Raw genomic sequence first — 20722 nt, 5'->3', positions numbered from 1 at the left:
ATAAATGTAGGTAAATAAAATCTTTTATTTTTCTTATTCCTAATTGATCTAGCAGATAACAGTTTGTTCCCAATAATAATAGCAACCAAGTATTCAATGATTGGATAAGTAATGAATGACAGCAATGTTATAAGGATGGAAGGAAAGAATTGGCAATACTCTGTTATAAGGTACTTGTACTACCTGTGGAGCAGAATAGTGCTATTTGAAAGAGGACTTGGATTAATTACAAATGTATATGTCAAACTCAAGAACAATCACCAAAAAAAGTAAAAAAAAAAAAAAATTAAAAGATAAACAGTTATCATGGATATGCTAAGAAAAGAGAAAAACTGGAATTATATAAAATGCTCAATTAAAATCAGAGAAGGCACAGGGAGCCTGGGTAGCTCGGTCAGTTAAGTGTCTGACTCTTGGTTTCGGCTCAGGTCATGATCTCAGGGCTGTGATATTGAGCCCCATGTTGGGCTCTGTGCTGGGTGCAGAGCCTGCTTAAGATTCTCTCTCTCTCCCTCTCCCCACCTCTCCCACTCAGGTACACACTCCCTCAAAAAAAAAAAAAAAAAAGAGAGAGAGAAGGCAGAAAAAGAATAAGAAACAACAAGAGGAACAAGTGAAATACACTAACAGGCCTGGTGGATAGTAACCTAACATATATCAATCATCACTTTACATGTCAACAGTCTAAATACACCAATTAAAAGAAAAAAGACTGTCAGTGGATTAAAAACAAACAAACAAAAAAACCCAACTGTATGTTATCTACAAGAACCTACTTTAAATTATAAAGGTACAGGTTAAAAGTAAGGGAATAGAGAAAGATGTCCCACACTAACAAAGATAAGTAGAAATCCAGACTAACTGTATCAATACCAGCAAAGCTGACTTCAGAGCAAGGAAAATGATCAGGGATGAAGAGGGGCATTATAGGTGGGTAGAGAAAGCTCCCCCAGGGAGTGATGTTTACACTCCCCAGGAGGTGACCCCGAATGGAGCAGGAGAGGGCAGTCCTCAAGGAACACCAAGCAAAGAGGACAACAAGAGCAAAGTCCTTACAGAGGGCATGAGCTTCTTAAGAATGAGGAAAGATGCCTCCTGTGGCCAGAGGAGGGGGAGGGAGGGGCAGGCAAAGAGGAAGGCTAGGGGAGCTTAGAGCTTCCATGGCCCCAGGTGAGGACTCTGACCATGTTAAGCTTAGAAAGGCAGGCAGGGGGGCGGGGCAAGATGGCGGAGGAGTAGGAGACCTGGATTTCGTCTGGTGTCAGGAATTCAGCTGGATGGGGATCAAACCATTCTGAACACCTACAAATTCAACAGGAGATTGAAGAAAAGAATAGCAAAAACTCTCTGAACAGAAAAGCAACCACTTTCTGGAAGGTCTTTTCTGATTTGTTTAGAGTATATTTTCTGGGGACGTTGTTACCCTGCTAGCATTTTGTTCTCTCATTCATCTATTCTCCTCTGGACAAAATGACAAGACAGAAAAAATCACCTCAACAGAAAGAACAAGAGGTAGTAGCGACTGCCAGGGACCTACTCAATACAGACATTAGTACAATGTCGGATCTAGAGTTCAGAATCATCACTTTAGAGATACTAGCTGGGCTTGAAAAAAGCATGGAAGTTATTAGAGAAACCCTTTTTGGAGAAGTAAAAGAACTAAAATCTAACCAAGTCAAAATCAAAAAGGCTATTAATGAGGTGCAATCAAATATGGGGGCGCTAACTGCTAGGATAAATGAGGCAGAAGAGAGAATCAGTGAGATAGAAGACCAAATGATGGAAAATAAAGAAGCTGAGAAAAAGAGAGATAAACAACTACTGGATCACGAGGGCAGAATTCGAGAGATAAGCGATACCATAAGACGAAACAACATTAGAATAATTGGGATCCCAGAAGAAGAAGAAAGAGAGAGAGGTGCAGAAGGTATACTGGAGCAAATTATAGCAGAGAACTTCCCTAATCTGGGGAAGGAAACAGGCATCAAAATCCAGGAAGCACAGAGAACCCCTCTCAAAATCAATAAAAATAGGTCAACACCCCGGCATCTAATAGTAAAACTTACGAGTCTCAGAGACAAAGAGAAAATCCTGAAAGCAGCCTGGGAGAAGAGATATGTAACCTACAATGCTAGAAACATTAGATTGGCAACAGACCTATCCACAGAGACCTGGCAGGCCAGAAAGGACTGGCAGGATATATTCAGAGCACTAAATGAGAAAAATATGCAGCCAAGAATACTATATCCAGCTAGGCTGTCATTGAAAATAGAAGGAGAGATAAAAAGCTTCCAGGACAAACAAAAACTAAAGGAATTTGCAAACACGAAACCAGCCCTACAGGAAATCTTGAAAGGGGTCCTCTAAGCAAAGAGAGAGCCTAAAAGCAACATAGACCAGAAAAGAACACAGACAATATACAGTAACAGTCAGCTTACAGGCAATACAATGGCACTAAATTCCTATCTTTCAATAGTTACCCTGAATGTAAATGGGCTAAATGCCCTAATCAAAAGACACAGGCTGTCAGATTGGATAAAAAAACAAGACCCATCGATATGCTGTCTGCAAGAGACTCATTTTAGACCCAAAGACACCCCCAGATTGAAATTGAGGGGGTGGAAAACCATTTACCATGCTAATGGACACCAAAAGAAAGCTGGGGTGGCAATCCTTATATCAGACAAATTACATTTTAAACCAAAGACTGTAATAAGAGATGAGGAAGGACACTATATCCTACTTAAAGGGTCTATCCAACAAGATCTAACAATTGTAAATATCTATGCCCCTAACATGGGAGCAGCCAATTATATAAGCCAATTAATAACAAAAGCAAAGAAACACATCGACAACAATACAATAATAGTGGGGGACTTTAACACCCCCCTCACTGAAAGGGACAGATCATCTAAGCAAAAGATCAACAAGGAAATAAAGACTTTAAATGACATACTGGACCAAATGGACTTCACAGACATATTCAGAACATTCCATCCCAAAGCAGCAGAATACACATTCTTCTCTAGTGCCCATGGAACATTCTCCAGAATCAATCACATCCTAGGTCACAAATCAGGTCTCAACCAGTACCAAAAGATTGGGATCATTCCCTGCCTATTTTCAGACCACAGTGCTTTGAAACTAGAACTCAGTCACAAGAGGGAAGTCAGAAAGAACTCAAATACATGGAGGCTAAAGAGCATCCTACTAAAGAATGAATGGGTCAACCAGGAAATTAAAGAAGAATTAAAAAAATTCATGGAAACCAATGAAAATGAAAACACAACTATTCAAAATCTTTGGCATGCAGCAAAGGCAGTCCTAAGAGGAAAGTATATAGCAATACAAGCCTTTCTCAAGAAACAAGAAAGGTCTCAAGTACACAACCTAACCCTACACCTAAAGGAGCTGGAGAAAGAACAGCAAATAAAGCCTAAACCCAGCAGGAGAAGAGAAATAATAAAGATCAGAGCAGAAATCAATGAAATAGAAACTAAAAGAACAGTAGAACAGATCAATGAAACTAGGAGCTGGTTCTTTGAAAGGATTAACAAGATTGATAAACCCCTGGCCAGACTTATCAAAAAGAAAAGAGAAACGACCCAAATCAACAAAATCATGAATGAAAGAGGAGAGATCACAACCAACACCAAAGAAATACAATTATAAGAACATTTTAAGCAACTCTATGCCAGCAAATTAGATAATCTGGAAGAAATGGATGCATTCCTAGAGATGTATCAACTGCCAAATCTGAACCAGGAAGAAATAGAAAACCTGAACAGACCTATAACCACTAAGGAAATTGAAGCAGTCATCAAAAATCTCTCAACAAACAAAAGCCCGGGGGCCAGATGGCTTCCCAGGGGAATTCTACCAACCATTTCAAGAAGAATTAATACGTATTCTTCTGAAACTGTTCCAAAAAATAAAAATGGAAGGAAAACTTCCAAACTCGTTTTATGAGGCCACCATTACCTTGATCCCCAAACCAGACAAAGACCCCATCAAAAAGGAGAATTACAGACCAATATCCCTGATGAACATGGATGCAACAATTCTCACCAAAATACTAGCCAATAGGATGCAACAGTACATTAAAAGGATTATTCACCACGACCAAGTGGGATTTATCCCTGGGCTGCAAGGTTGGTTCAACATCCACAAATCAATCAACGTGATACAATACATTAAGAAAAGAAAGAACAAGAATCATATGGTCCTCTCAATAGATGCAGAAAAAGCATTTGACAAAGTACAGCATCCTTTCTTGATCAAAACTCTTCAGAGTATAGGGATAGAGGGTACATACCTCAATATCATAAAAGCCATCTATGAAAAACCTACAGCGAATATCATTCTCAATGGGGAAAAACTGAGAGCTTTCCCCCTAAGGTCAGGAACGCGGCAGGGATGTCCACTATCACCACTGCTATTCAACATAGTATTAGAAGTCCTAGCCACAGCAATCAGACAACAAAAAGAAATCAAAGGCATCCAAATCAGCAAAGAAGAAGTCAAACTCTCACCCTTTGCAGATGATATGATACTTTATGTGGAAAACCCAAAAGACTCCACCCCAAAACTGCTAGAACTCATACAGGAATTCAGTCAAGTGGCAGGATATAAAATCAATGCACAGAAATCGGCGGCATTCCTATACACCAACAACAAGACAGAAGAAAGAGAAATTAAGGAGTCGATCCCATTTACAATTGCACCCAAAACCATAAGATACCTAGGAATAAATCTAACCAAAGAGGCAAAGGATCTGTACTCAGAAAACTATAAAATACTCATGAAAGAAATTGAGGAAGACACAAAGAAATGGAAAAACGTTCCATGCTCATGGATTGGAAGAACAAATATTGTGAAGATGTCAATGCTACCTAGAGCAATCTACACATTCAATGCAGTCCCCATCAAAATACCATCCACTTTCTTCAAAGAAATGGAACAAATAATCCTAAAATTTGTATGGAACCAGAAAAGACCCCGAATAGCCAGAGGAATGTTGAAAAAGAAAAGCAAAGCTGGCGGCATCACAATTCCGGACGTCCAGCTCTATTACAAAGCTGTCATCATCAAGACAGTATGATACTGGCACAAAAACAGACACATAGATCAATGGAACAGAATAGAGAGCCCAGAAATGGACCCTCAACTCTATGGTCAACTCATCTTTGACAAAGCAGGAATGAATGTCCAATGGAAAAAAGACAGTCTCTTCAACAAATGGTGTTGGGAAAATTGGACAGCCACATGCAGAAGAATGAAACTGGACCATTTCCTTACACCACACACAAAAATAGACTCCAAATGGTTGAAAGACCTCAATGTGAGACAGGAGTCCATCCAAATCCTAAAGGAGAACACAGGCAGCAACCTCTTCGACCTCAGCCGCGGCAACTTCTTCCTAGAAACATCACCGAAGGCAAGGGAAGCAAGGGCAAAAATGAACTATTGGGACTTCATTAAGATAAAAAGCTTTTGCAAAGCAAAGCAAACAGTCAACAAAACCAAAAGACAACCGACAGAATGGGAGAAGATATTTGCAAATGACATATCAGATAAAAAGGGCTAGTATCCAAAATCTATAAAGAACTTACCAAACTCAACACCCAAAGAACAAAGAATCCAATCAAGAAATGGGCAGAAGACATGAACAGACATTTTTCCAAAGAAGACATCCAAATGGCCAACAGACACATGAAAAAGTGCTCAGCATCGCTCGGCATCAGGGAAATCCAAATCAAAACCTCAGTGAGATACCACCTCACACCAGTCAGAATGGCTAAAATTAACAAGTCAGGAAAGGACAGATGTTGGCGGGGATGTGGAGAAAGGGGAACCCTCCTACACTGTTGGTGGGAATGCAAGCTGGTGCAGCCACTCTGGAAAACAGTATGGAAGTTCCTCAAAAAGTTGAAAATAGAGCTACCATACAATCCAGCAATTGCACTCCTGGGTATTTACCCCAAAGATACAAAAGTAGGGACCCGAAAGGCTACGTGCACCCCGATGTTTATAGCAGCAATGTCCACAATAGCCTAACTGTGGAAAGAGCCAAGATGTCCATCAACAGATGAATGGATAAACAAGAAGTGGTATATATATACAATGGAATATTATGCAGCCATCAAAAGGAATGAGATCTTGCCATTTTCAACGACGTGGATGGAACTGGAGGGTATTTTGCTGAGTGAAATAAGTCAAACAGAGAAGGACATGTATCATATGACCTCACCGATATGAGGAATTCTTAATCTCAGGAAACAAACTGAGGGTTGCTGGAGTGGGGGTGGGGTGGGAGGGATGCCGTGACTGGGTGATAGACACTGGGGAGGGTATGTGCTCTTGTAAGCACTGTGAATTGTGCAAGACTGTTGAATCTCAGATCTGTACCTCTGAAACAAATAATGCAATATATGTTAAAAAAAAAAAGAAGAAGAAGAAGATAGCAGGAGGGGAAGAATGAAGGGGGGGAAATCGGAGGGGGAGACGAGCCATGAGAGACGATGGACCCTGAAAAACAAACTGAGGGTTCTAGAGGGGAGGGGGGTGGGAGGATGGTTAGCCTGGTGATGGGTATTAAGGAGGGCACGTTCTGCATGGAGCACTGGGTGTTATGCACAAACAATGAATCATGGAACACTACATCTAAAGCTAATGATGTAATGTATGGTGATTAACATAACAATAAAAAATTTTTTAAAAAAAGGCAGGCAGTCTAACCACAGTTTTCTCTGTAAAATAGAGATAAAGTGTCAGCCTCATGGAATTGTGGGAATTACCCACTTGCCTGTGAGCGCTGAGCTCAGAACCTGGCCCAGCAGAGGGAGCTTAGTAACAGTAACCACAGCCATTGAGTTCATCAGCAAAAATCCAATATTCCTAGGCTCTTTAACCCCTTGTTCTATGATTCATTTGTTATTCTGTCTTAATATAGCCTCTTAATTAATTCCAAAATAGATCAATTAATTATGTATATTACTTTCATCTCAGTTACTAAGAATTGTAGACTCCAAAGGCATCAAAGGAGAGTCCCTTATAGGCCCAGTTAATCCATCAGCCTACTTTAAAAGATATTCATGCAGATGCCATGATTGTTCCCTAAGGGGACTTTCTCCCTATTTGGAAATTCTTTTTCTGTGTCTACCCCAGGCTCTGCAGAATAGAGTTTAAGTGTGTTTCCACTTACCTTTCAAGAAACTAGCCCAAGTCCAATGAGCCGTTTTCCAGCTGGTCCCTCCTCTGAAAGCATCACCCCACAGGTGATCTTGTGCAGTTGTGTATTCCCAGAGGACACTGCCATACCTTCTCCTTTCCACATCTGTGCATAAGGAAGGTCAGAACAGATGATCTTTAAGGGCTCTTCTATCCCTGCTATCGAGGATTCCAGGACCAGCTACAGTTTTTCCCTCTGGGAAGTTCACAGTCCTATAGTGTGAACTTATCAACTGAAAGAGTATATTTGGACCCATAAAGTTATGCTTGAAATGTCAGAATAAGTGACAGATAAATCAGTTAAAAAATTGCATTGAAGTACAATAAATTTCCCACTGGAAAAAAACAATAGCAGTTATATTATTTGCCAGAAAGACTGAGGAGTCCATAGGCTGAAAATTTTATGAAAATTTTATAAAAATAAAATGTGTTAAATTCTAAGCACTCTCATGGGCCCTGTGGTTCCATAGGTCTTGTATGGATCAATTATTGATGGAGAATCCCTTATGAAGGCAATTCTGGCTTTGGAGTAACTAGAGTCAAGCCTCTCCGGAGAAATGTCTTGGCCAGGACAGGCTATTACATGGAAAGCCAGCTGTGGTCAGCTCAGTCCTCAAGGCTGTTCTTTAGTCTTTTCATTTACCTCTGAATGATAATGATGCTGCACACATTTCCCTAGATACCTATTTCAGAGCTTTCCAGTCCTCCCAAGGATGCAGTCCAGCCTCCTCTCCTGCCTTACTCCCTTTAGTGGTCCCGTCTCTGACTTTCCAGTGTGATGATATAGCAAGTCCCTCAGCATCTGTGGGCAGCCCTTTGCCTTGTTCCAGCCACAGTCTTTTTCTTTATTTACCTGTAATGCATATGACACCAACTAATGCTCAGCTAGATTGGCACCTCACTGAATACATTGTGGGAACACTGCCTTAGCAAAGAGAACCAGTGCCACCTCACTGTTTCGTTCTTGTTTTATACCATCTGCCCGGAGTGCTCCTCTCTTCCCACAGGTCTTTGCTGATATCCAGTCATGCCCACCTCCAACACAAAGACTTCTGTGGCTTCTCTCCACTAGCAGAGGACTCTCTGCAGCTCCAGAACATTATATCTGGCACCTGGGTGGCTCAGTCGTTAAGTGTCTGCCTTCGGCTCAGGTCATGATCCCAGGGTCCTGGGATCAAGCCCCGCATCGGGCTCCCTGCTCAGCAGGAAGCCTGCTTCTCCCTCTGCCACTCCCCCTGCTTGTGTGCCCTCTCTTGCTGCGCCTCTCTCTGTCAAATAAATAAAATCTTTAAAAAAAAAAAAAAAAACTTTCTCTGCTTTCATGCTATCTGGCCAAGGGAACCTGGATGTGACAGTGTCCTGGCCTGCACCCAGGCCTGATAAGGACAAAACCATTTGGGCTGCATTTTCTGGGTTTGTGCTTCCTCTCTCAGATGTGTTTCCTTTAGTGATAGGGGCTCCACGTGCACCTCCTAACTTGCAGCTGGTGAGGAAATCTTACTAATCTCAGACTCTGGTCATCATGCTAGGGGATGGATACATACAAAATATTTCACCCAACGATTGTAGAAGACACATTCTTTTCAAGCATGCATAGAATATATATATATATTTTTTAATTTAATTTAATTTTAAAATTAAATTTTAAATTAGGGAGGGAAGTTATGAGTCGTCCAGAAACTTCAGTTTGTTGTGAACACACATGCTCAACAGGGATGAGATGCTGAGTTAAGTTTCTGATTATTAATTGTATTAGCCTTTCTCCGAAGAACAAACTTTTGATCTTGGTTGTCTCTATTGTGTATTTGTTTCTCTTTCATTAAAGCCTACTTTTGTCTTTACTATTTCTTCCCTTCTAGTTTCTTTTGAGTTTATTTTATTCTTTTGGATTTTAAATATTTCTTGAGATGGATATCTGTCTCATTAAGTTGTGGCTTTTATTCCTTGCTAATAAGAGCATTTAATCCCACATATTCCCTCTCAGTACTGCTTCAACATCTAATATCTACTCTTTTCATGACTAGTTAGCTTAACATATTTTTAAATAAGTATTCTTGTTGACCCCTGAGTTATTTAGAAGTATGTTTCTTAATTTCTAAACCTAGAGATTTGTGCTAGTTATGCTAGTTATCCTTTTATTGTGAATTTTTAACTTAATAGCTCTTTGGCCACAGAATGAGGGTTGTATGATTTCAGCCCCTTGAAATTTTCAGAGACTTGCTTTATGAATAGGGCTTAGCAAACTTTTTCTGTAAAGGACCAGGTAGTAAATCTTTTAGGCTTTGTGGCCCACACAGTATCTGTCACAGCTACTCAGATCTTTTCTGTGTGACAACAGGTATAAGCAATATGTAAGTGAAGGATTGTGGCTCTGTTCCAGTAATACTTTATAGTTTTTGACTGATTTTGAATTTCATATAATTATTACATGTCACAAAATATTTTTTTTCAACCATTGAAAAAAGTAAAAACCATTCTCAACTTACAAGCCATACAGAAAAGGCACCAGGCTTGGAATCAGACCCCATAGGCTCTATTTGTGGATCTTTGGCCTAGAATATGGACAATTTTTTAAAAATATTCTGTGGGGATCGGTTGGCCTGGTGGTGGGTATTAAGGAGAGCATGTACTGCATGGAGCACTGGGTGTTATATGAAAACGATGAATCATGAACACTACATCAAAAACTAATGATGTATTGTATGGTGACTAACATAACATAATAAAATTAAATTAAATTAAAAAATATATATATATATTCTATGCATGCTTGAAAAGAATGTGTCTTCTACAATCGTTGGGTGAAATATTTTGTATGTATCCATCAGGATGAGTTTGTTGTATTGTTTAAATCTTTTATATTCTTACTTATTTTTTAGAAAATATTTTTAATACAACAATCAAGAAAAGGGCACAAATTTAAGTGTACAGCTTGATGATGTTTTCAAAGCAAATGATTTAATGCTTCCCAGATATAAACATAGGATATTGCCAGATGCCAGAAATCTCCCTACACTCCCTCCCAATCACTAATCCCCTGAAAAGGTAGCCACTGTTCTGACGTCTGTCACTGTTGATTAGTTTTACCTGCTTTTGAACTTTCTGTGAGTGGAACTACATAGTGTGAACTTCTTTGTGTTTGTTTTTTTCACTCAGCATAATATTTGGGTCATTTCCATGATGTTACATGTAGTTGTGGTTTGTTCATTTCATTACTGTGGAATTTTCTGTTGGTTGAATATACCACAAATTTTTCATTCATTCTCCTATTGATGGACATTGAGGATATGTCCAGTTTGGTGAATATATGTGACTTGCCTTTTCACTTTCATTATGAGCAGAATATTTCATATTTTTATTAAGTCAATTTTTTTAATTTTATGATTGGTGCCTTTTATAACAAACCCTTGCCTAACCCCAAATTGTGAAGATTTTCTCATATGTTTTCTTCTGGAAACCTTGTGGTTTTAGCTTTACTATTTTTTTTTTAAGATTTTATTTATTTATTTGACAGAGAGAGAACACAAGAAGGGGGAGCAGCAGGCAGAGGGAGAAGGTGAGGGGGAGGGAGAAGCAGCAGGGAACCCGATGCGGGACTCTATCCCAGGACCCTGGGATCATGACCTGAGCCAAAGGCAGACTCTTAACTGACTGAGCCACACAGGTGCCCCTTAGATTTACTATTTTGATCTATAATCCATCTAAATTTTTGTGTGTGGTATGAGGTAGAGGCCAAGGTTCACTTTTGAAAATGGCTATCTGCTTGTTGCAGTGCCTTTTTTGAAACAGACTTTCCTTTCCCTATAAAATTGATATGCTGCTTTATTGCAAATCACCTGGATCTATTCTTGGACTCTGTATTCTGTTCTGCTGATATATTTGTGTATCCTGGTACCAACACATGATATATTCATTATTATAGTTTTATGGTTTGCCTTGAAATTAGGTAATATAAATCTTATTGTCTTGGCTAACTTAAGTTTTTTCATTTTAATATAAATTTAGAATGAGCTTATCTATATCTATAAAAACAACTTGATAGACTTTTGATTTGGTTTGTGCTGAATCTATTGCTCCATTTCAGCAGACTTGTTATCTTAACAGTATGGAAACTTCCAATCCATGAACATTGTACATCTTTCCATTTTTTAGGTTGTCTCTAATTTACCTCAATAATGTTTGGTAGTGTGTGTGTGTGTGTGTGTGTGTGTGTGTGTGTATCTTTTGTCAAATTTATTACTAGGTATTTGATGTTTTTGATGCTATTATGAACAGTATTTGTAAATGTCATTTTCTAATTGTTGGTAGCTAACATTCAGAAGTATAATTGATTTGAGGGTAAATTGTATCCTGTGACCTTACAAAATCCGGTTAGTTCTAGTTAAATTCCTTTGGATTTCTCATGTACATAATCATGTTCTCTGTAAATAAAAATAACTTCTTTCTAATCTTTATGTTCCTTTCTTTTTTCTTCCTTTCTTTTATTTTCTTTATTGTAATGACTAGGAAAAGTTCAAAACTGTTGAATAGGAAAGGTGACATAGACGTCCTTGCCTTTTCAGATCTTAGGTGGAAAACATTTGATATTTCACTGTTAATTATGTTACAATTTTTTTTTCCTCTAAGATTTCATCAGATTGAGGAAGTTCTCTTCTATTCCCAGTTTCCTGGGAATTTTTTAAATCATGAATGAGAGTGGAATTTTATGTATGCTTTTTCTGTATCTATCAAGAAGGTCATACAGTTTTTCTTCTTTATTTTATTAATGTAGTAAATTACATTAATGGATTTATGATTGTTAAACCAACCTTATTTTTTATGCAAAATACCACTATCAAGATACAGTGTCTTTTATATATATATTGCTATATTTAATTTGCCAAAAATTTGTAAGGTATTTTTACATCTTTGTTGAGGGATGTTAGTTCGTAGATTCCTTATGTCAGCTCCTCGTGTCTGCTCCTTTGGGCAGAGATAGTCTTCTGTTTACCATTGTATCCCCAGCCCCTCTCCCAATGCCAACCACAGAAAAGGTACTCCACAAATAAATAGTCTTTGACATTAGTTAAAAGACCTATGCTGGAGAACTGCATTTATTAAATAATTTAAATTATTTAAAATAACAATTAATTTCACCCATTCAGCCAGTATTTGCATTCCAGCCATGTGCCAGGTACAGTGGAGGTTTCTCTCCACCATTTCATTGGAGGTTTCTCTCCACCATTTCCAGCAACTCCTCCTCAATATTCTTTACTAATTCTTCTTCATGTCACCAACCTCTAAACATTGGAGGGCCACAGGATTAGTCCTTGAACCTCTTTTCTTGCTCATCTGATCATCCAGTCTCATGGCTGTAAACACCATCTATAAATAACTCTTATGAATCTCCAACCAGAGCTTCTCCCTTGACTTCCAGCCTGATCTGTCCGCTGCCACCCCCATACATCACACCAATATCTAATAGGCATCTCAAACTTAGCATGTTTAAAATTGAACTAGTGACCCTCCCTTTTGGTCTCCTCCACTTCAGGAAAAGGTGGTTCCAACCTTCCAATTGCGAGGCATAAACCATGGCATCATCCTTGATGCCTCTTTTTCTCTCTCACTTCATTAGTAATCCTCAGCAAATCCTGTCTGCTGTTATCAAGCTATCATCATCTCTTGCCTGGATCATTCACCAATTTGCTAACTGGTTTCCATAATGCTCACTTGTTGCAATTTTCCCAACACAACAGCTAGAACATACCTTTAAAATGTAGGTGAGATCAGATCTCCCACTTCCCTAAACCCTCCAGAAGGCTTTTATCTTGCTCAGAGAAGAAATCCAGAATCCTTTAAGGCCCTTCTTATTACCTGTCCTATGTTATTGCCTTCTGTGCTTTTTCTTGCTCACTCCATTCCAGCCTCTGTGGCTTGCCTGCTGTTCCTTAACCATAGCAGTTCCACTCCCACTACAGGGCTGGGTATTTGCTGTTCCTCAGCCTGGAATGCTCTTCCATCAGATGTCCTCATAATATGAGGTTCATCCCTCACTCCTGTCAAGCTTTTACTGAAATGTCGTCTTCTCCTTGAAGCCCTCCCTGGCCATGTGATCTGAAATTGGAGGATGCCCCCCTCAGAAAGAGTACTATTTCTCTTCCTTGCTTTATTCTTCACCTTAGCACTTTTACTACCTCATATATATTTTATGTATTTATACTGTTTATTCTCTCAAACCTCCAACAAATTGTAAGCTCAGTGAAATAAGGAATTTCATTATTCACTGCTCTGTCCCCAGTGAATAGAACAGTGTCTGTCACATAATAAATATTTTTGAATAAATGAATAAACAAGTGAGAGAGTGAATAAGTACAAGAGTTACAAGACAGACCCAGTCGTTGACCTCATGAAGCTGATAATCTCCATATTAATAAATGGAGTAGATGAATTCTAATGGAGAAAAAAAAAGAGTGAGAGTGAGAAAAGACAGGCACCAGAACGTTGTGGGTTGCCCCAGTAGTAAAAGCGGGTCCAGTGAAGGAAAGCCAAGCCTCTAAAAGGAAGTAGAAAGAAATGAGGATAATGCAATTATCTTAGAAGCAGAAGAAAGAAGGTTCAAGAATGAGAACTGTAAGTAGGACCTTGTAGCTATTAACAGTGATAGTCCTTTAAGAGTCAGTACACATCAGGATCCATGCAGAAACATTGCCAATTCCAAACTAGTTTCAGAAGGATGCAAGGCTAGGAGGTGTGCAGTGAGACACGGCTATGTATTGTGCATAATCTGCACAATGTATGCACCTAGAAAGAATAATGCTATTTCTGTAAATGGCAACACAAGTTAAAAAAGAATGACCTGGTGATAATTTGTCATGAGAAGTTTTGCTGAAGCGTTCACAGTAGAGGAGTATTGTGGAGCAGACCTGTGTTGCTTGATTTGAAAGCCCTCGACCCATATCCTGCTAAGGTTAGCATCACTTCTGTGGGTGACAGTCTGCGTGCGTGGTCATGACAGGTCTGAGACATCAACCAGCTGTTCTCATGTCTTTGGTTTGACTTTTACCGGTTTTGGAAGAGTAAGTGTTTTTCTGTTTTGAATCAACAGGTTCCCTTTTTTGGGCCTCTGTTTGATGGAGCCATAGTGAGTGGAAAGCTACTGCCAAGCCTTATATGTGCCACGTGCATCAATGCCAGTAGGGCCGTGAAGTGCCTCATCCCGCTCTACCAGAGCTTGTATCTTTTTGCTTTGAGTGTGTAACTTATTAGCCATCCCAGAATCCTGATTCCGGGCAGTTTGTCATGAGAGGTGAGTACTCACTGGGTTGAAGAGGGAAGAGAACATTTTTCAGTGCATGTTGAAAATAACATCGTGTGATCTTCGTACCATCTGTTAATTTAAATTAAATATAATAATATTGTGCTTCACCAAACTCCAGAAGAGTTTATTTTCATAATGTAGTCACCTAAGTCTGTGCTAAGAAGCTGTGACTGTCAAGAGCGGCTCGTCCCTTCTCGGTGTTTTGCCTGAGGTCGGGTTCCCCTCCGCCCATCCCTGTGGGTTGCAGTCTATTGTGCATAGAAGGTGGGATGCTGAGGAAACTGTAGCTGGGTCACCCAGAGTGCCCACCCGAAACCAACAGCAAATGCAGTGACTCTAATCAGTCAAAGAATGGGGCAAGTGCCACGGGAAATTCAAACGGCCTCCTAGGAGGTCAGAGGAGGGGGCGATTGCCTCTGGCTGGGGGGACAAGGAAAGGCACCCTCAGTGAAGGTACACTGGAACTTGTCAGTGAGAATGGCTAAATGTCCTTTTGTAACTTTTCCCAAATCTTCACCGACCCTTGATCTTCTCTCTAAAACAAGAAGAAATTTCACTTTTATAATTTTTTTCTCAGACATCAGTTGGCACGCTTTAATCTTTAAGTCTAGGCATAATGTCTAATTATAACAAAAAGAAATTAAGGTGACTTAATAGAATTGCTGCAAAAGGCATCTGACCTCCTAGTAAAACTTAGAATCTCTTTGTTTCTAACTGGTATTGATAATGAGCATAAACATGTTGTGTTTGACCTCTCTCTATACTTCTCCTACTCCAACCGTAAGTAATGTGTTGCTGAAGGGTGGGGGTGAGGGTGGGTGAGAAATATCATGTGTGAATAGATACAGTTCATGAAAAATACCTTTCATTAAAATCCTGGTCACTGCATTGACTGATATTCTGTCTTCAGATTAAAAAAAAAAATACATATGCCATGTGGCAACTTGGAATTATCATAGAAATTAGTCATAGAAAAGAGCTATTAGGTCCCATCTGGTCCCTCCCTGGGGGCCAGGGCAGCATTATTCCCTTCTGCGTGCTCCCTCGCGCTTTGTCCAGGCCAGTAGCGCGTGTTTGGGAGATGGCATTCTTCGAAGTGATATCCACAGCACTCTAGACTTACTCTTAGAGCTGGTGTCAATTCAGCCTTCAGCATGGGGGTTTTTATTTCACAAATGCTTGAAAGAGGTTCTTGGCAGAAATGAGAAAGACCTGTTCAGCGATTGGCTTGTCAGTTTGCATGTCAACTAGGATGAGCTGGACACTCATCAGTCAAGTATGTTGGACCAAGGCAGGGGAAAATCATTTGCAAACAAGAAAATTCTGCTTTCTATAAGTCCATTGTGATTTTTGTCACATCACCTTCCCCACTTATCAAACTTCTCATTACAAAGTACATGCTTTGTTATTTTGTTCAACACTGCTTTCTCAAATAAGAATGAATATAGCATCAGAATAATCAGGTTTAGGGAAAACAATATTGTTACAAGTTCAAAGGATAAGATTCAGTGTCACTTGAAAACTTTTCGACAAACCACATTATACTAATGTGGATGCCAGCCAGGGATACTGATGCTAATGTGGGTGAGTAAATGCTGTATTCTCCAGTGACTCATAAAATAGCCAGGTTGACATCTCAGAGGACAACTTGGTATAGAAATTAAAAAAGGGAAAATAACAAAACCTATCATGTCGATATTATAAAAACTTAGGTATTTTTCTTTCATCTTACACCTTGAGAAGATTCAATTTATGCTGTCCAAATAAATTACTTAAAACAAGAAATAAAATACTATCTATAATTTTTATAAAGATGTAATCAATAGGGAAAACTTTGCAATCACTGAACTACTCTATTATTTCATTTCTGCCTGCAAAAGTGCTAATATAGGCCACAAACCAAAAGTATAATAAGAAAAGTTGAGAAAAGTAGAAAAAAAAAAAAAAGAGGGAGTTTTTTGGTACTTTTGTTCTTTAAAACATTACTATTTACTAATTTTTACACTTTTCAAATAATTGTGTAGCAGCTGATGTCTGGAATTTGCTGCTTAGTTGAGATAAGTCTTAGGTCTGAATTTTGAAAAACACTGAATAACCTAACACATCCTAATCACAGGTGTCTCCTTGCATTCTCATTTAGCAAACAGTGTGGACTCGCGAACTGCCGAGCCCAGCACCAGGAGCTTGGGATATACAGGGAGCAAGGCAAACGGGGTTTTTGCCCTGTACTTCACAGAGAAGACACACAAACTAATACCATTGTATAAAGCAACTAAATAGACGGTGTGGGTAAAACAGGACCAGGGAAAAGGCTATCTGCAGAGAAAGCATGTAGGCTGAGGTTGGAGGGATGACAGGGAAGCCATCCCCAGGAGGAAGGTTGGCATTCCAGGCAGAGGGCACCATAGCAAGCACAGGAGTCCGAGTGTTCTCAGGTGGTAAAGTTGGGCTTTTTAGCATTTAATGCATGGTCAGGCCCTTCAGAGTATAGACAGACACAAGACCAAGCTTCCAGCAGAGGTGGTTTTCTGGGTGATGCCTGAGGCAGCTGAGCCTCCCCAACCCTGTCACCTCATGGCGCACCTTGAAAGTTCTAAAATTAGCACAGCATCAAGGCTGCCTGATGCCAGGGGCAACCACCCCAAGCCTCTGTAAGTCCCCCCAGGGGCTGAGAAGATCAGTAATACTTTGGACACATCTAAAACCAGGGCTGAGACCAAACGGTCCCAGAAGAGAATGAAAATGTGGGCCCCTCATTCAAAAAGCAAGGAAAGTGTCTTCAAACGTGCTATAATATGAAGCTTTTTCCATTCTTTTGTGCTTTTTCTCTTGACTTGCCATGGCGTCTTTTATTTACTATTTAATGTCACTTTAAATCAAGAAATATTAAAAATTTAGATTATTAGCATTAGTTTTATATTGTCTTTATACTGTTTAATAGGCAAATATAAAAGCATTTAATTCATATGGAATCACCATGATGACACAGCTCATATTTTGTAACTCGTACATGGATATATTCTGTTCTTAACAGTGAAAACACTGCACAAAACTAACTTACCTATTTTTAGCTCATTCTTCATAGGCACATATTGTACCTGCACTCTTCCTTCAGTTCACTGATGAGTAAGGAAGGACTGACAGGAAAAGGAACTTTGAGTCCCCCTGTTTTTCCCTCTCCTTCTCTGTCATCATTTTCAGAGTAAATTGTTGGCTAACACAGGGAAGTAACACAACTAAGGATATATAGGATTTCTTGGTTATTCTTGTTTCTTAGGACAACACTGCTTTTTTTCTGTGCTCAAAGCAAGTTCTGGTTCAGGTGGAGAGTATGGCCTCTTAGGATAGTCCACTTCCCTGCCTATTCAGTCTTGTGCTAACACACTTCCTCGTGTGCTCTCTCTGAGTCTCTCTGACCTTCCAGGCGTTGTGGCTCCACCATAGTCCTGCTCCTGGGGCACTGCTAAGGCTTATGTGCAAGGAACCAGCAGAGCACATGTTATGTGCATTTCCTCTGCCCACGTGCATGTTCCATTGTCTCATCAGACTTCAAGTGCAAAACACAAGATCAAAGATAAAATTATTAAGAACTTCAAGAGAGCAACAGCAGAGTATTAAACCAAGCAGGGCCCGTTGTAAGCACTGTGCAGCTGCTGAGGTCACATGCCCATGAAGCCCTCCCTGGAACCCATTCCAAACCCTCCCCCTACCCCCAGTATGAGCTGGGAAATTCTCTTCCTGGGTATTTATTAGATTTCATTCCCTTCCTAAAGCCTGACAGTATATCCCCTGGCAACATTTTATTGGCATATGAAACAAGACCCAATAAGGAATGAAGCAGCTTGCATGCATGGCCCTAGAAGACACAATTCATATAAGAGACCACATTTCTGAGAAAGCATTGCTATTACCTGTTGCCCTGAGATATTAGGTATAGTAATGAGTGCTGACAAAGAATGGGAAATTTCTTTGTCAACACCAGCCATTTTATATGGGCAACCTGTGTCCCCATTTTTTTTCTAATATTAAGGTTACAGTTGTTAAGTAGAACATTGCCAAACTGTTCATGGCATCCAAATGTCACTCAGGTATCAGAATGACTGTTGTATGAACAAAGGACACTTTTAGTTCAGACCTTCTTTCAATCCTTTAGAGAGGAAGTACTTGTTTTTTTGTATTGACCATAGATAGCCAAGCATTGAGCCTGATGACAAATGAAGAAAAGAGCCGAAGGAGTTATTTTGCATCTCTTGTGCCCTCCCCACCTAATGATTGACACTTCAGTGCCCTAAAATAGTGTCAGTTGCGACTCAGTATTTAACTAGGAGTAGAAATGTGAACAGTAAACGTATCAAGTTTGTCCGGTAATGTTCAAGAAAATACAACATTTCTTATGAAACAGAGGAGTGGGCACATTGTTAGAATGGATTTGCCTCCCTGGGATCTTTTTGAGCAGTAAATCCAGCTTAGAATCAATATCAAAGGAGTTCTTTTTGGGGTACCCTTCGCTAAGTGATCAAACAGTTGGAACTGTGTGGTGAAGGCTCACAGAAGACTGAAGAATATACCATTGTCGTACATGATCCAAAAAAAGTGAACACAGTAGGGATGTGTTTGGAAAGCACCCTCAGTAACAGTTCAGCCCAGCCCCTTTGTCCTTCCTGAGTTTTCTGGTAACTTCCTCAGCAGGCTAAATCAAATCTGTCAAGTGGAGCGCTTGTCCCGTGGCCACTGCTCTTCTGAGTGACGAGGGCCAACTCACCCACCATCTGCTTTTTCTGTCCCTCGTGGGCAGTCAGGGCTCCTCTTCCCGTGCCTAGAGTATTGTAAATGGGAAGCTTGCCACATGTTATGTTTACAGTTCCCAAGCCAACTAAAGATTCCAAAATCAAACCATGCTCGGCTGGTGGAAGTTCCCCAGATCGTCAGAGCCAGGGCTCTCTCATTCTCCTCAGCTAACTTGTTTCAGGGAAAAGGTTGCCACATGATGTGCAGCGCGCCCGTTAGGAGGAGCTCACCCTGAATCAAACAGATGGTGGCTTTTTAAAATCAACGTCCACTTCAATAGAACAATAGCCACAGTGGCATTTGCCATCTCTCCTCTCTGGAACTATCAGCATTTGATGGAGAGAACTGGGCTGCCTAAGAAAAAGTAATTTTGTACCTCTTTCTTAAGTGAAATTTAGTTTCATTTTCAATTAATGGATATAGTTGATAATACTCTAGCTTCTCTCTTAGACTCATGACTTCCTAATATCATTGCTAAGTTTTGGTCTCAATTTATACACCTTCAAAAGTGGCCTCTCTCCCTAAAGCTGTAACAATTCTGTTACTAACTTTTCCGTTAGGATCTTTGTTTTGTTTTGTTTTGTTTTCCTGGGAAGACCTTTAATTTCCTCCATTTGTTTCTATACACTTAAGAAAAGTATATGAAAAGGAGTCAGATAGTACCATCTAGTATATTTTGCCATGCAGAACCAGTATGCATTTATCAACATTGACTGTGTCCCTGCCTTGTCCTAGGCACTGTCGTAGCCCCTGGGAGTAGCAATATGAATAAAATATTCCAAGTGATGGGACAGTGTTTGCTCATGGACCAAGCTCTAAAAATGCACATCACATTTGAGAACCACAGAAGCTTCCACACGGCAGAGTGGAAGCATACACATGCACACACGGTGAGGATGGAGGTGATGGGGGCATTTAAGGGGCAGTGGGAGGAGTTCTGAGAGAAGGTGAGGGCCTGGCAGGAGGATAGATTTGATCCCTACATAAAATAGGTAAACTAATTCAGCATGGGGCCTGCTAGATTTGCTGGGGTGTGGAGGGTAAAGAGAAGACAGTCACAGTCAGGGACAGACCTTTCCGGAGCATCACGTTTGAGGAGTAGGCTTGGGAGTAGGAGGTGGAGGTAGAGAGGGAGGCAGAGGAAAAGGAGAGAATAGTGTCACAGAAAATCGAGGAGCAGAGAAATGAAGGGTTACCTTCAGCAGAGCGGTCAAGCAGGACACACCCTCCTGAGGGGTCTTATCCATAGCTGATTCTAGCAGTCTCATGTCTTCACCTGGAGCATTGGGTGTGATAGGACCTAGAACGGAATAACTTCAAGGAAAGAAGCAAACATATCAGATAAAGCAGCACAGAAAAGAAAGAAGACACTCTGGGTGGGAGGGAAGTGCTTGAGAACAGGAAGTG

The 20722-nt window shown here is 40.1% G+C and overlaps 1 protein-coding gene across 13 annotated transcripts in view; it reads left to right on the top strand.

Moving 5' to 3' along the window:
* The window catches only part of RALGAPA2 (Ral GTPase activating protein catalytic subunit alpha 2), a 336447-nt gene that overhangs the window by 239536 nt on the left and 76189 nt on the right, over positions 1–20722 (top strand). For 12 of the 13 annotated variants that reach the window (XM_032419573.1, XM_032419574.1, XM_032419572.1 and 9 more), the window contains one exon: positions 14315–14442. In XM_032419573.1, the coding sequence (XP_032275464.1) occupies positions 14315–14442 (128 nt within the window). Of the gene's footprint in view, positions 1–14314; positions 14516–20722 lie in introns of all 13 variants that reach the window. The other variant, XM_032419578.1, reaches the window with a different exon arrangement.

The sequence above is a fragment of the Phoca vitulina genome, unplaced genomic scaffold (assembly GCF_004348235.1).
Source record: "Phoca vitulina isolate PV1807 unplaced genomic scaffold, GSC_HSeal_1.0 scaffold22, whole genome shotgun sequence".
NCBI classification, from domain to species: Eukaryota; Metazoa; Chordata; class Mammalia; order Carnivora; family Phocidae; genus Phoca; species Phoca vitulina.
The sequence above is the reverse complement of the archived record's forward strand: the minus strand, read 5'-3'. Positions and strand labels throughout refer to the sequence as shown.